This window comes from Equus quagga, chromosome 8 (assembly GCF_021613505.1).
Source record: "Equus quagga isolate Etosha38 chromosome 8, UCLA_HA_Equagga_1.0, whole genome shotgun sequence".
In the NCBI taxonomy this organism is placed as follows: domain Eukaryota; kingdom Metazoa; phylum Chordata; class Mammalia; order Perissodactyla; family Equidae; genus Equus; species Equus quagga.
Genome location: NC_060274.1, coordinates 90080345 through 90096616, shown reverse-complemented (window position 1 = coordinate 90096616; position 16272 = coordinate 90080345). Strand labels below are relative to the sequence as shown.

Sequence of the window (16272 nt, the reverse complement as noted above, 5' to 3'; positions counted from 1 at the left end):
TATTCAGCCATAAAAAAGGATGAAATCTTGCCCTTTGCAATAACATGGATAAACCGTGAGGTCATTAGACTAGGTGAAATAAGTCAGACAAGGAAAGACAAATGCTGTATCATCTCATATGTGGAATCTAAAAAAGAACACAAAAAGCCCTCAAACTCATAGATATAGAGAACAGACTGGTGGTTGCCAGAAGGGAGGGGGCATGGACAGTGGATGAAATGGGTGTAGGGGGTCAAAGGTACAGACTTCCAGTTATAAAACAAGTAAGTCATGGGGATGTAATGTATAGCATGGTGACTATACTTAACAATACTGTATTGCATATTTGAAAGTTGCTAAGAGAGTAAATCTTAAAAGTCCTCATCACAAGAAAAAAATTTTTTTTGTAACTATGTATGGTGATGATGGTAACTAGACTTACGGAGTGATCAGTTTGCAATATATACAAATAGCGAATCATTATGTTGTACACCTGAAACTAATATAAAGTTATATGTCACTTATACCTCAATAAAAAAAATCATCCTGATACTAATGAGAACACAAAACTAAAATGCAAATGGAGAGACAAAAACAAAACAAAACACATTACAGCATACTTGTTTTCTCCGTTTTGCCATAAACTAGTAAACTAGTTTATGGTTTCAGATTCAGTGCTCTCCAGCTTGGGGATGCAGAGCATGTGTCCTCTTAAGTCTGATTTCAGAGCAGAGGTTATAGAACTCTAGACTCCCTATCAATTTAGATACACATTCAGCATGTAATGGGCAGACTCTCTGCCCCCTAACTTACCATCATACCTAGACTGACTATAAAACTATTGGAGTTCAGATGGTTTCCTTATGGTTTCCATAGCACTTATATACATATGCATTCTCTCCTTCAATCTAAGAAAGAAAAGAAAAGAAAAAAAAAGAACCACTTCAAGAGGAAGGTGTTATATTTATCCCTGTCTTGCAGGTGAAGAAAGAGAAATTCAGAGCAGTCATTCATTTACTCATTCATATGCTCATATAGTTAACAAATATTTATTCAGTGTCTCCAGGCCCTGTAGCACTGTGCCAACCTCCAGTGGTGTTAAGATGAATAAAAAACCATGCATAATCTTGATTTACTCAAGATTAAATGGGTAGTTAGTGGCAGAGCTGGGACTGGAGGCTACGTATTTTGATTGCAAATATTGTGCTCTTTCTAGCAGGCCATGCTGCCCACTGTAGCTCTCTTCTTTGTAAATAGTTCTTACGGCAGACAGCCCTCCTGCTCTGCCGCAATACTGTCTGAGCTCCCCTACTTTGGCCAGATGGTGACATGTGGCACTCTGGATGGGCTCTCATATTCACACCAGTGTTCTTTAGACATCGTTCAACATTTATTTAGGGTGATTGAGCTCTGGAATGGAGTTGGGGTGGGAATGAGGAATGCGGAGGAGGACCACTAGAGGTAGTGCCCATTAGCAAAATAAAAACCCTGCACCTAACCAGAAGTTCAAGACCAAGTATTGTTATTTGACCATGAACATGCTTACAAAGCCCTTCATCCCCTTCCTACCACCCCAAGCAGCTTATCAAAATATTCCTTCCAAACATCTGTAGTTCTCCCCCTGAGAGGAGATCCAAGAAGTACAATTTTCTCCAGTTTCTTATATTCTAGTAATGCCTTAGTTTAATGCCCCAGTTGCCCACTCCTTCCTTAGTTTTCTTCTGCACCCACTTTTTTGAAATAGCCTTTGATCAGCACTTTGTCAAATCATAGTTTCCTTATACACCACCTAGTTCAAAGCCTGTTCTTTCCAAGGAGACGACTTTGCACCCAGAACATTTCGTCTTCCCAACTTGATCTCTGCACATCTCAGCATCTGATGTCCACATATTGAAAGGAAAAAAGCTGTGATTTTTCATTGTGTGGATATATCAATTTGTTTACTCTTCTATCGAAGACTGTTTTTAGTTGGTTTTACTGCATAATGACCTCAAAATCTCAGTGACTTACAGCAATGCACTTTACTTTTCTTGCTCATGGGTTTGTTAGTCACTCAAGACAGCTCTGCTTCAGGCTGTAAGTTGAGTTTGTCTGTTTCATGTTTCTCATTCTCGGTGGACCAGTCATTCCGTAGGGCGTGTTCTTCTTAGGACAAATGACAGAAACGCATGAGGGTAAGTTAACCACTGAGCACATTTAAAACCTCTGCATGTGTCACATTCACTAACATTCCATGGGCCAAAACAAGTCACATGGCCATGCTCAATACCAGTGGATGGGGAGGTATTGCCAAATACCAGTACTGTGTTGGTAAATGTGTAACAAGGGACTTTTTCTGGGGGAAAAAGTAAAGTTGATTGATAGCATTTGCTGATTTCTCTGGTTTTAAATACTTTCACCGTGGCTGATATCAAGACACCAAGAGTTGGCTCACAAAATTCCTTGACTTTAGCAATTAGTTCTTTGAGCCGGTATGAGCTGGCACAAGCCAGCTCTGCCACTGTGTGGCAGAGAGTACACATGTGTACTTCTGTTATAGAAGAGTCAAGAATTAGGGCAATCTTCTGTCATAAATGTTTGGGTTTTTAATTTTTCTTTCCACTAAACATCACCACAATCAACAATCTTAAATGTACTTACATATTAACAGTTATACTTTTAGGATAAATTGTTAGAAGGGGAATTATTGGGTCAAAGTGTTTTTAAGACTTTTCGAAGCTCTTACTACTGCAAAATTGCAGTAAAGTAGTACCAGTTTACTCTTCCCAAAACAGTTGTTATTGAAGAGCCTGATTCCTCATACCCTTATAAATATGTACTTGCCAGTGTGATAAATTGGAATATCCTTGTTTTAATTTGATACCTGATAAAGAGACATTATTTTTCTTTTGTTTTGTGATGTGCTTATTGGTGTGTTGATATTTTTAAAAATTCATTTGTGACAGTTCTTTATCTAAAAGGATATTAGTGATTAGTAATTATTGAACACTTAGCACAAGCTAGGCGTTGTATCAAGCCCTTTCGCATACTTTATTTCATTGAATTTTACATCAACTCTGTGGTCTAGGTACTGTTTTCTCCCCTTTTATGGATGAGGAGAAGGAGCCTTAAAAGGTTATGTAGCTTGCCTGAGTTCACAGAAGTGAACAGTAGCAGAACTAGAATTCAAATCCATGTCTGACTTGAAAGTCTGTGTTCTTAACAGTCTTGTTGAGTTGACTCTTCTCTTTGTGTATCATTTGTTTCAGTATTTTTTCCTAGGTTATCATTTGTGTTTTGACTTCATTTGTAACGGTGGTTCTCTCCCCTCTGCCCTTCCACTTGAAACTTTTCTTTAGTCAGATCTACTGGTCAGATTGTAAGTACTGATGTCTTGAGTAAGCAAATCTATATGGGGACCTTGTGACTTTATTCAGTAAAAGTTATAATTTGCTGTATACCAGGCACTGAAGACAGGAAAATGAATCATGTCCTTGCCCTCAATGGAAGTAGGTCAGATAGGTAAATGAATTACCATCTGCTGATGTGCTAGCATGGTCTTGAAAAAAACACTGCGGGAGCCTGGAGGAGGGAGTAACTGTCTCTGCTTTAAGGAGTAGGGAGGGCTTTATACTGGTAACATCTGAGCTGATTTTAAGGAAAGTTCATCAGGGAGAACAAATCAAGTGTGGAGAGTCTTGGAAAGGCGGATTCTGGGACAAAGTGGGGATTCCATGTAGTTGCTGCATCATTGTATGGAGTGGGGTCGGGGGGGTGGAATAAGGCTCAGTTAACAGGTTTTCTGGGAAAGCATTTGTTTCTGATTGTTGAGGTTTACAGTTCCCTCTGTCCAATCATCTAAAGACAGCCGTTTGTTAACATTTAGTATTTCCTTCCAGTATCCTTTTCTTTGCAAATGGTTTTCTTTAATATAGTTGTAATTTTTACTATGTTAACATTATGTTTTCGTTTAGTGTTGAAAAATTAATTAAATGAAATTTATTAGGTACTAGATTAAATAGTTGCTTATAATTAGTACTTTGTTTCAGTGTTTTCTTGCTGTTCATATGAAGTTGTTCAACACATTTATTGTGCTAAATGCTGGAGATATAATAATAGGTAAAGGAGCAGAGTTTGGTCAGACAGGAGAGTATATAGCCAATTTCCTTTTTTAGTTATTTTCTAAGAGGTAATACATGTGAATGATACCATTTTTAAAATGAACAAAGTGTACAAGAGTTTTATTCTTGTGTCTCCTAGCTACCCAGTTGCCTTCCTCAGGGGTAACCATTATAGCTGTTTGCCCTATATTATTCCAGGGACAAACTGTGCTTACACAAATGTGTATGTGCACACATGGGTGTGTGGATTTAACACATATAGTAGCATACTTCCTATACACACTAGCCTAACATTTTGTTTTTTCACTAAATATATTAATGCCCTGTATTAATACAGAAGAGCTATCCAATTCTTTATCAAATGTACAATATTCCATTATATAGATTATTATAATTTAATGAATCAGTCCTCTGTTGATATATATAGGTTAAACAGTCAATATTTTTATTCACTGCTTTTTCTTTTTGCTATTTGTTAGCCAATTTCATTTTTTTATTGAATATATTTGACATATGACATTGTGTAAATGTAAGGTGTATAGCATACTAATTCGATACATTTATATATTGCAGTATGATTACCATTGTAGCAATATTTAGCACCTCTGTCACACTTCGTAATTGTCCTTTTTCAGTGGTTGAAATAAGTTCTAGACTCTTAGCAAGTTTGATTATTAAAGTACAATATTGCTATCTATATTTACCATACTATGCATTAATCTCTAGGATTTATTTACTACTCATTGCAAGCACTGCTTTTTTTAATTTTTAAAAATTTTATTATACTTTTTAAACATTCACAGAGTACGGAAAATATTATAATGCACCTCTATTTACCTAACACCTAGCTTTAATAGCTATTAACAGACTACCATTCTTCATCTATTCCCTCGGCTCCTCCTTTTTTCTTGGGCTGGAGTATTTTTAAAGCAAAATCTAGACATCATATCATTTCATCTATGAATACTTTAACTGTGTACCTGTAACAGATAAATATGACAGAAATGGTTTATAAAAAATCTTAATCACAAACCATTAGAACACAACAAAATTAAAAAATTTTTAATGTCATACCCAGTTTTCAGTTTTCCCTCATTGTCTCAAATATCTTTTATGGTTGTTTTAATTGAATCATTATTCAAAGAGGTTGACATATTACATTTGGTTGATGTTTCTTAAGTCTCTTCTAATCTAATCCCTTATTCCTTTCTTTTTTAACTTCATGCCTTTTCTTTTGTTCTATGTAATTTCCCACAGCAGTCTGGGTTTGGCTCACTACCTCTTCATGGTAGTTAGATCTAGGGCCTGATTAAATTCAGTTAAAGTTCAACTTAAAAAAAATTTGTTAGCTTATGTGGTAAATATGAATTTTGTTAAATCACTTTTATAAAACATTTTGACAGTTGACTAACAAATAATGTAATTCCCCAATTTTAGTCTCTTAACACCGTAGAAGTTTGTTTCCTATTCATATAATAGTCTGATTCTGGTGTTTGCCATCCCCATGTAGGTGACTTTCCTCCCTATGGTGATTCAAGGATGTAGGGTTCTTCCACTTTATGTCTCTTTACCTCGTAAGGTCTTGGAGTTCATCTGTGTATACTTGGAAAGTGGAGAGAAAAGAGCATAGGGAAACACACCTACTTTGTAAATACCTGGCCTAGAAGTGATATATTCCACTGCCACTCACATTCCACCAGCAAGAACTAGCCACACAGCCCAGTGAATTGCAAGTGGAACTAGGAAATGTGGTCCCCAGCTAGGGAGCCACTTCCCCGCAAAAATCTCAATACTAGAGAAAGAAGCACAAATTTTGGTGAACATATCATCATATCTCCCTCCCTAGCAATGATAATAACAATGTTTATTAATATTTGCTTACTTTGTGCCAGACAGTGTTTGATATATTTAATATATAATTTAACAATGCTATGGGGTAGGAAATGTTATTGTACCTATATACACAGAAGATGCTCCAGAGTATTTTTTACAAAAGATTTTCATATGATAGAAATTGAATCTTACTCTGATTTTTAATAAGAAATAGTAAATTTCATTTACATACAATATTAAAATGGAATGTGTGTATAAATAGAGATCAAAGAATAAAGATTTTATAAAAAAACATTGGATATAACGTGAAGTAACACCTTATGCTTTTTTACAACCAATCCCATTTTTAAAATTTTCATACATGAAATTATTTCATGACTAGTAAATGTTTTCAAGTGCTGTTTTTAACTGACAGTAGAAATTTGTTTGCTATATCGTGTTTCTATCATGTAAAGAGATGATTACCAAAAAGAAGGAAAAATCAATTTTCTCTGTATGCCAGTACTTCTGACTTGCATAATTTTAACCTAAAGACTTTGATAATTTCCATTACTCTGCTTTAGATTTGAACAAACTAGCAAAGGGTTTACTATCTACTTAATGATTGAGTACCCTGCTTTAGGTCATTATTCCAAACATTATTTTGGAATTACTGAAAATTTGAAAAAATGCTCAAGTTATATTTTATAACAGATTGGTTAGAGAACACTTAGAGAACACACACATATTAAAAACTTGAAATGATTTTTTTCTCTTTTCCATTCCTTCACATTGTCGTCTTTGAACAGCCTATCTGATTAAGCCCCATAGGATGTGTTCTCTGTAGAATGCAGCCAAATGCAAACCTAACTGATTTCATACACTATGAAATTACAAACATTATAAATAGTAATGTTTAGTTATTTGGCTGATATGATCAGTTATAGAATGAAAGAAGACAATGTGTAGAAATAGAAAAGAGAAATAATGCCTATTCACTTTTTCTGCCATGTCCTTTTGACACGATTTGAGTAATTTTTGATAATGTCAAAACTCATGCATGACAAGATGTCTCAGACTCATCTTGACCCTATTCCCAGGGAACCCTGGTAAGAAATGGTATTTAGAGTTTAAAATTTTTGGGTTTTTTTTGTCTTTAGAATTTATCCTGCTAGGAATGTACAGTTAAAATACTGTGTTTTAGGGGCTGGCCCCGTGGCCAAGTGGTTAAGTTCGCGCGCTCTGCTGCAGGCGGCCCAGTGTTTCGTTGGTTCGGATCCTGGGCGCGGACATGGCACTGCTCGTTGAACCACGCTGAGGCGGCGTCCCACATGCCACAACTGGAAGAATCCACAACGAAGAATATACAACTATGTACCGGGAGGTGTTGGGGAGAAAAAGGAAATAATAAAATCTTTAAAAAAAAAATACTGTGTTTTAGTCAGTAGAATAATTATCTGTGTGGTTATGTTATGAAACTTGATATATAAGTTCATTTATTTCTGTTTCCTGAATTTTTTTTCTTATTAGTTTTTCTTTTTGATTTAGGTTTTTTCTTAATTACATAAAATATTTCTATGGTTCCAGTCTCAAATCTGTAAAACAAGATACATTCAGAGGGGCCTACTTTAATTTTACTCCCTCTTCCTGTTCTTCCTCTCCCATAATAGGTAATTACTTTTATTATTTGTTTTTGGTTTATCCTTCCACTGTTTCTTTGTGAAAATTCAAGAAAATGTGTATAAACACATTATCTGTAAATATGCATACATGTATGTATATGTGCACACACACCTGTATATATATATCCTTCTCATTTTAACACAAAAGGTAACATATGTATTCTTCTCCACCTTGTTTTTTAACAAAATAACGCTTGGAATATCCAGGAGATCACTCATAGGAGTATAGAGAGTCCTTTTTACATCTGCATACTGATTCACTGAGTGCATACACTATGACATCCAGTCTCCTGTGGCTGAATAGTTATTTCCAGTCTTTACTGTTACCAATAGTATTGTGATGCATAGCTTTGCACATACATCGTTTCACATTTTTGCCAATTATCTTTAGGATAGATTCCTAGGAGTAGAAGTGAGTCAAAGATAGGTCACAGAGTAAATGCGTTCATAGATGTGGAATTAGAAACAGATGATGTGTGCTTTGATAAAGTTCACTCTCTTTTTAATCATAAACTACTATCCTGGTCTTCAGTTTCTCTCTGTTATTAGGAGGAAGGAGGCTGGAAGGGGATAGGATGATGTGTTGTTCCAAAGAGGGATGTGCAAAGGCGTAAAGGGCAGAGATGTGGAATTTTTTTTCCATTTTTCATATCTCTTTAATTTTCAGAAGCAGAATAACTTGGGCAGCTGAGTATAACTGAACATTTCTAAAGGTGTTTAATTTTGTAAAATTGTTTTTTAAAGGCTTATTTCAGTTTATCCTGCTAGCAACGAAAGAGTTGGGATTGACTTGTACCTCTTGTCAATACTGGATGTTGGCAGACAAAAAAAAGCCATCTTTATGTTAGTTTGCATTTATTTGGTGTCATAATAATTTCCATTTCTATGAGTTCTTTATATAGAAAAGATATTTATTATTATTTATTGCAAACATTTTTTTCTGAGCTCTATTTAAATTTTATGGTGCCAAATATGTTGATTGCTTTTTTTGTACTTTCTTCTATTGCTTATAAGTTAGGAAACTCTTCCTCCTTCCAAAGGTTTGGAAAATAACCAATTATAATTTCTTCTAGATTTCCTGTGGTTTAACTCTTAATACTTTATTTTAGTCCATTTGAAACTTATTTGAATATTTGGAATGAGGTGAAGCTTTAAGCTCCCTTCCCCCCACCGCCAATTTGGTAATCACTTCTCCCAGCACCAAATAATAATTCTCTATCATGTTGCTTAGTGATGCATCCTCTAGAATACATTAGTTTCTTATGTAATATGTTTCATTGATCTATTACTATATATTTTAATAACTTTATAATTTAGTGTCAAATAAGTGCTTTATTTCTTGTTTTCTAGAGAGTTCCAAATGCATAGCATCTTGTCTGAAGGATAACTAACACAACTGAAGAATAATTAATACAACTGAATTTGTATGCCAAATTGGGCCTGGAATGTATCCTAGCAGTTATGCAGTCCAATAGTTTTTAACTTACTGAGGAGAAAGAGAGGAAGCATGTTGGAATCATCTAGAAGAGTTTATTAATTTTTATTTTTGGCAGTTTACTTTTGATAATCACCTTATGTTCTCAGCTGCAATAGGGTGAGATGGGAAGCTATAGTAATTTTTTCAAAGTGATTGTTAGTGGCCTTTTCTTCCCTTGACCTTTTAAAAACAGTGACAAAGTCCAGCCTTCCCATTTTACAGTTGAAGTAACGGACTTGTGTGAGCTTATATTTCTTCTTAGTAGTAGAGATGGGTGGAGCTCTACTTTCAGGGGGATAGGTTTTTTTCTTAGTTAGAAATACTAAGAAAATTTAAAATATACACCTTGGTACAGACTTGTATTGTTGCTAATATTTGATTTAGGTAGTTTTCAGAGTCGCTCAGATGTGTCAGCTCACTGGTGGAAATGCCGAGATCTTTATACAGATGTTTTATGATACTCCTCCGCTCCAGTGGTATGGCTTTCTCTTGGGTTTGATCACTAATTGACATCTTTTTAAAGGAATAGGTGGGTTAGGGTTCTTTTCCTCCTCTTCTACAGGACTTGTTTATCAAGATCTGGGAGGAACTCTCATGGAGGCTTCTAAGCTTTTCCTTCTTAATTCAGTATGTGGGAAAGCTTGGGAAGTAGGGGGGAGGGCTATATTCAGGAGGTAGAAGAATCTTCTGAGGATAGGAGCCGCTGTATGGCTCCCATTACTCCTTCAAGGATGAGGAAAGTTCGGGTAATATGTAGGGGAGTTGGTGCCTCAATTACACCGGTTGCCTTAACTACATCTGTTGATAAATTTTAGTTTCCCAAGCTCTTCTAAATTAGGTTTCTATAATCAGTTATTTCCAGTTGTATGTTCACAGTCTTTAGAATATAAAATTAGAGTTCATGAATTTGTTAATTATTCTTATCTCACTCTGGATAGACCACACTAATATCAGTTGAAGATAAAATTCAAGTAATATGAAGAAAAGGAGGGTTAGAAATTCACAGATTCTGCATTTACTTATATATTTATCCATGTAGTTCTCTTGATGTATGTGAATTACACACTTTGGAGTCATGTTCATAGTTAGGGGTAGGAGAGAGTAAAAATAAAAATAGTTAACATTTACTGAATACAGACTAACAACCCTATGAGGAAGATTGTCTAATATTAGACTCATCTTAGAGATGAAACTGAGGCATAGAGAAGTTAAATGTGACCCTCCACAAATTTTACTGAATTAATAGAAGTCTAACCTACTTTAAGAATGCATGTATAAATATGTTCTGCTAATCTTGGTTCTTTAATTAAAAAATATTTTACAGATTTTTATAATGTTCTTTTTTTATTTTATAGCTGATAGCTGCTATGTTTTTAAGAATATTTTATTACTAATGTAAAATATCATTTGGCTAGTTCCCCCATTCCTCAAAATATTTTGTCACGAAGTTTGTTTTAGGTCTTTGGTTCTTAAGGAGAATGTACTTAAAATGTGATGAAAGTGTTTTTGGTCTTTTGTCCTTAAATGGAAAGATAGTAAATGTTCAGGCTTGCCACGCATTTTGTGGATGATATGTTTTATTTGCCTGTTAAGACTGGGTTGAAATGTTAGTTCTGTATATTTGGGATCAGGGTCATCTTATATAAGCCATAATGTCTTATTTGAAGAATGCTGAAAATATTTTTCTTTTCTGTAAGATTTAATACATTTTGTCAGTGGATGACTTGTAGTTCAGAAATGAAAGTTTAGAGAAATACTTTCAACTTCTAGAGCATTAAAGGACATTTCTCTATCTCTTTGTTGCAGAAATGTAGACAACCAGCTTCCCGGGCAAGCCATACCAGCCGGGTTCCCGGTGTACCGCGGTTTCAGCCCCCTGCAGATGCTGTGGTGGCAGCAGATGTATGCTCATCAGTATTATATGCAATAGTAAGTGGACTTCATTTTCTTGCTCAGTCGGTTATTTGCTTTATTTTCTTTTTCATCGTAATTAAGTTGATTTGGGATTTTATTTACTGATGTATTTCATTGGTTTTTTATAATGAGGACTTTGCTAACATCTCAGCAGATACTTTATTGTAAATTATTTGGCTAAAGGAAAAAAGGTTCACATGAGCTAAGCCTACTCTCTGCTTCTCCCTCTCTCCCCTTATTATATTTAGCGGTACTCAGATGCTTTCTTTAATATAACATTTTATCTATTTCAGAGGAGAAAACTTAGGAAAGTTTCACTGGAAGGCAGCAAATTACATGAAGAGAGAGGAAGTTGAATGAGAAAGGGAACAGAAAGAATCTTATGTCAGGGAGGCTCATATTGATGTAGGGCTCAGTTGTGGCTCATGTACTTTCTGGACTGCCCTTATTTTAATAAGTCTTGCTTCTGGTCAGTGTGGAACAGTCTTAGTATGGAGTACAGTTTCTCAGCCTTCATTCTTTTTGACTTCTTTTGTATTCATTTAACATTTCTCGCTTCTCTTTAATGTTCTCCTCTCCTTGTTTCTGTTATCCTCTTCATTCTTTTTATCTTTCTGATCACTCATTTTGTGTCCTTTGATAGCCTGTTTTCCCCCTTCTAAATGGTAACATTCCTTGTTCAGTTAGACAGGTATTTGTATACTTACCATGTGCCTTATGACACTCAGTCTTGTAGGAAAGACAGCATTCATTCCTGGGCCAGTCCTCTTGGATTTCTTTCTTCCATGACCTTAGTTGGTAGATCTCTGTTGATGACTCCCAATTCTTTATCTCCTGTGCTTTGTCCTGTGTCTCCACTTAATTGCTAGAAGATTTCTTTAGGGAAATTTACCTTTCTCCTAAATTTAGTGTGTCTAAAATTTTGACTCCACCATTGTCTTAAGTCTGTTCTTCTTTGTCAGTGACACTGTCTCTTCTTAATCATCCTCCAAACTCTTAACCTTAAACAGCTTTGATTCTGGCTTTTGTTATCCCTGAACCCAGCAACTTACCAAGATGAGTTAATATGTTGTTTCTCGCTTCTGTCCTTCCCCTATATCTTACTTCCTACTTTGCCCAGATCTTTTCTCATTTAACAGCTGTTTTACTACAATCACTCTTTCTCCTTTTAGGCTCTTTACTGTATTTCATCATACTACTGCCATGCTAACTTGCTTAACACATAATTGAGTCAGTCATTCCCCATCCCCCCAAATATCTGATGGCTTTCTTGCCTACAGTGTGAAGTCTGTCTCCTTATCCTTACTCTAGGCCTTACCCCATAAAGCTAACCTGCTTTATGAATCTCATATCCTAGTATTCTCTTGCATAACTCCTTGGCTCCAGGCAGGCTGTTTGTTCCCTACCTCTTGCCATGGTAATAGTTATCTTTTGAGTGACTGCTTTGTGCTTAGTACTCCACTAGATGCTTTACACCCCTTGTCTCATTTATAACCTCACAAGAACTGTGTGAGCTAAGTGGGGCTTATGGTAGCTTGCTAGTAAATCATATAATCTTATGTACATCATTTAACTTCTGAGCCTCAAGTTCTCACCTTAATGAAATAAGTTACCTATGAATCAGAATATCCACGAGGTAGGTAGTGTTTTTAGCAATTAAAAAGCCCTGTACAGATACAAGGTATTACTGTACTGGCTTAAATAGGATTTTGTAGCCTGAGGAACTTCTGTTTTATTTTATTCTGCTATCTTGATTTTTAAACTTTTTGTTGTAGAAAAATTTCATCATATGAAAAGATAGAATAGTAAAATGAATCAGTTTGTACTCATCACCCAGCATCAGCATTTATCAGTTCATGGCAATCTTGCTCTACAACTTTCCTCCCCGATGCTGGATAATTTAAAGCAAATCTCAGATATATTATAGTTTTTCTGGGAGCCTTTCACAGGAAAATTTATTTTGACTTTCAAGCAATCAGATTATTAGCAAACTTAGGACCGCAGTTCTTCATAAGTTTACAACGACCTATACCAGTGGTACCCAGATGGAGTTTCCAAAAGTCAGGATTGGGGCTTAGAGGTTGTTATCTGGGATCTAGGTAGTATTTTAAAATGCTAATACAAATCTTTTGTCACTGACAGTGGACACACAGGATTATGATCAATGTACGTTTTTAGACAAATCTTTCAAAACATGGGTCTGAGGGGAAGGTGGTTGGTGTAGGGGTATTCATCCATGTAGAATGACAAAAGGGGCCATGAGTAAAAAGGTGTGGAAAAAGGTGTGTCATTACCTTAGAAAGTAATTTAGTGAAAGAGAGAAAAGATAGTGATTAACATGGCTGTTCTTAGGCCTTCCACCTCTCCTCTACCGTCTTAGGCTACCAGGCTAAGAGAACATCCTTCCTGAGCTACTCCCACCATCAGTGTTGGCTGCGCTTTTACACTGGGATCTGTGCTTACCTAAGAAATGTGTGCAGGAGTTGTGATAATCCATATTAGGCTTATGAAAAATACATATGGCTCCCCAGGAACTTTTGAGAAATATAATACAGTATGATAAAGGTTTTTCTTTTTAATATTTATTTTGGTGAATATTTCAGTCAAGCTGCAGTTTCAGCTCAGGCCACATCAAATGCCAGCCCAGCCGAGCCTGCTGCTTCACAGCCTCTAAATTTGGCACATGTTCCTGGAGAAGAACCCCCACCAGCTCCAAACCTAGTGGCCCAAGAAAATCGACCCATGAATGAGAATGTTCAAATGAACGCACAGGGAGGTCCAGTGCTAAACGAAGAAGACTTCAATCGAGACTGGCTAGACTGGATGTACACGTTCTCACGAGCTGCCATTCTCCTCAGCATTGTATACTTCTATTCTTCTTTCAGTCGGTTTATCATGGTCATGGGAGCCATGCTACTGGTTTATTTGTGAGTGATGTTCATTAACTTTCTGTGGTTTCTTTTAATTACTTTCTAAAACTGTTCAGCACAGAATCTGGCATGTGGTAGTCCGTTGTGAATGTTGAGTGAAGGAATATGAATGTTGGGCTTCAGATATCTGGCACCAAAAGCAGAGCAGCTTATGTTGGATAGGAATGTTTATCAGAGTTGTCTAGAAGTAGATTTTTCCTTTACTGTCTTTTATAAAAATTGTTAATTCAGTTAGACATGCTCTATCAATTATTTAGAACTTGAGGAAGTGTATGATGCCCTCTTGCATAAGGATGTTCTTTTTAATTATAGTTATCAATAGTAAGTCCTATAGAGACAGGTCAGGTTTTCTTTAATAAGCAGACTAACTTTCCCTTGCTCCCCTTTCCCCAAGAGGCAAACAGATATCTATTTGAAATTCATTTTGAAAAATATCAAAAAAGATTTTATGATTCTTGATACTTAATATCTAGCCTAAAGCCAATTAAGCCCATGATAGACTTTTAGACTTAAATTGATTCTTGTTTTGCTGTCATTGCTTTAAGAGGGGTAGTTCTTGGCCCAAAGCGGGAGATTTGATCTTTTCATTTGTTATAGTTCTAATCACTTTTCTCTTGTAGGATACTAATGTTTTGTAGTATTACAAATAAAAACAGTTGCAACTTATTTTCTTTTCTCTTTATTTTACTGAACAGACACCAAGCTGGATGGTTTCCTTTTAGGCAAGAAGGTCAACAACAGGCTCCCAACAATAATGCTGAAGTTAACAATGATGGGCAAAATGCAAACAACTTAGAACTTGAAGAAATGGTATGCTAATGAGGTTTTTGTACACTTGAAATCTAGATGTTTCCTCAACACTGTGTGAGCCCAACATCATAAAAGAGTCTTGGAGTATGCCATAAGTATTTGTGGATGGCACCTGAAGAAAAGTTTAACTTTTTATAAATTGTGTGGTTTCATCTGGGAGAACTTAGAATATAATAGTGAGTCAGTCATATATTAGAATTAAATGAGAAGAACTAACATTATTCTTCCTGAAAACAGTCTAGAAAGAAAATTATGCACACAGTAAGAATTTATTGCATTAAATTGTCAGTTATCGTTTTGAACTTGAACACTGAGGAATTTATCACTTTTGGACTTGATAAAGATTTCTGATGGCCAGATAGTACCATTTCCTTATTACATGCTCATATTCCTTCTTTCTATAGGAAGGAACTTAACTCTCTTTTTCTGTCGTGAGTTAATGCTAGCTGTTCAGATCACTTAGGAGTATGTTTCTTGTTTTGTTTAAAAGGAGCGTCTCATGGATGATGGGGTTGAAGATGAGAGTGGAGAAGATGCAGGTGAAGATGCCAGTGCGCTTCAAAGGCCTGGATTAATGGCATCAGCTTGGTCTTTTATCACCACCTTCTTTACTTCACTAATACCAGAGGGGCCTCCCCAGGTTGCCAATTAGACCTGAAAAACTGTGCCAGCTGCAAAGGAGGGTCTGACTTTAGGAAAGTGTTTAAATAACAGTGCAATTTCAAAAAAATTTATTACTTTTCATCATCATGTACAGAGGTGTTTTTTTCTTTAAGCTTCTCATGCATATGAATATTTTAAGCACAAGTGAACTACTAAATTTGTGATTTTTTTTTTTAAGATCCTAACAGAACATAGTGTAACAATATTAGTCTTCCAGGTTTTACTAATTTCAATTATGTATATTATACCAAGACAGACCTGTTTGTGCATCTTATTTCTTTAGAGAGCTGCTTCACATATAAATGTCTATAGCTTATAGTCCAGCCCTTCAATATGTAATTTGAATAAATATGTCTATTTTCTGTGAATTATCCCGAAATTTTAAACAGAATGACCTTATAGTTTTTAATAAAGAATATTATTTACCTAAAATGTGCTAGTAGCATCTTGCCCAGCCATAAAGCAATAAACTTCTCAATAATCTTACTTTTGACATTTGAATAAATAATGGAAACTTTATATTTTAAGGGCATGTATCCCATAAATTGGAATTAGTACCTTAAAAAAAAAAGGCAGCTCTTAATGGAATTAATAGTGATATAAAATGTTTGATACAGGCAGTACTTTTATAAAATAAGATATGCTGGAAATCACTCCCTGTAATTTTTTTAAATAAAAAGTCAATTATGGTAAACTGTCTCGTGATAGTTGTTCAAACTCTTCAATAATCTACCAATTACATGCAAAAATCTGTGTAAATTTCAGTAGTTATTGGGAGGAATTGCTGAAGTCTTCAAGGTCATTTTCACCTCTTTCCGTTCCAGATGGTTATCTCCTGTTTCTGAGTTTAAAACCTCAACAGTTTATTTAAAAATCCATGTGAAAGCCAATTCAGTATTTCATGA

The 16272-nt window shown here is 35.5% G+C and overlaps 1 protein-coding gene across 4 annotated transcripts in view; it reads left to right on the top strand.

The window, feature by feature from the left end:
- The window catches only part of HERPUD2 (HERPUD family member 2), a 42722-nt gene extending 26661 nt beyond the window's left edge, over window positions 1–16061 (top strand). For all 4 annotated transcript variants that reach the window (XM_046670149.1, XM_046670147.1, XM_046670148.1 and 1 more), the window contains 4 exons: window positions 10857–10979; window positions 13568–13891; window positions 14590–14704; window positions 15195–16061. In XM_046670149.1, the coding sequence (XP_046526105.1) occupies window positions 10857–10979; window positions 13568–13891; window positions 14590–14704; window positions 15195–15356 (724 nt within the window). In that variant the 3' untranslated portion in view covers window positions 15357–16061. The remainder of the gene's footprint in view (window positions 1–10856; window positions 10980–13567; window positions 13892–14589; window positions 14705–15194) is intronic.
- Window positions 16062–16272: the final 211 nt, after the last annotated feature.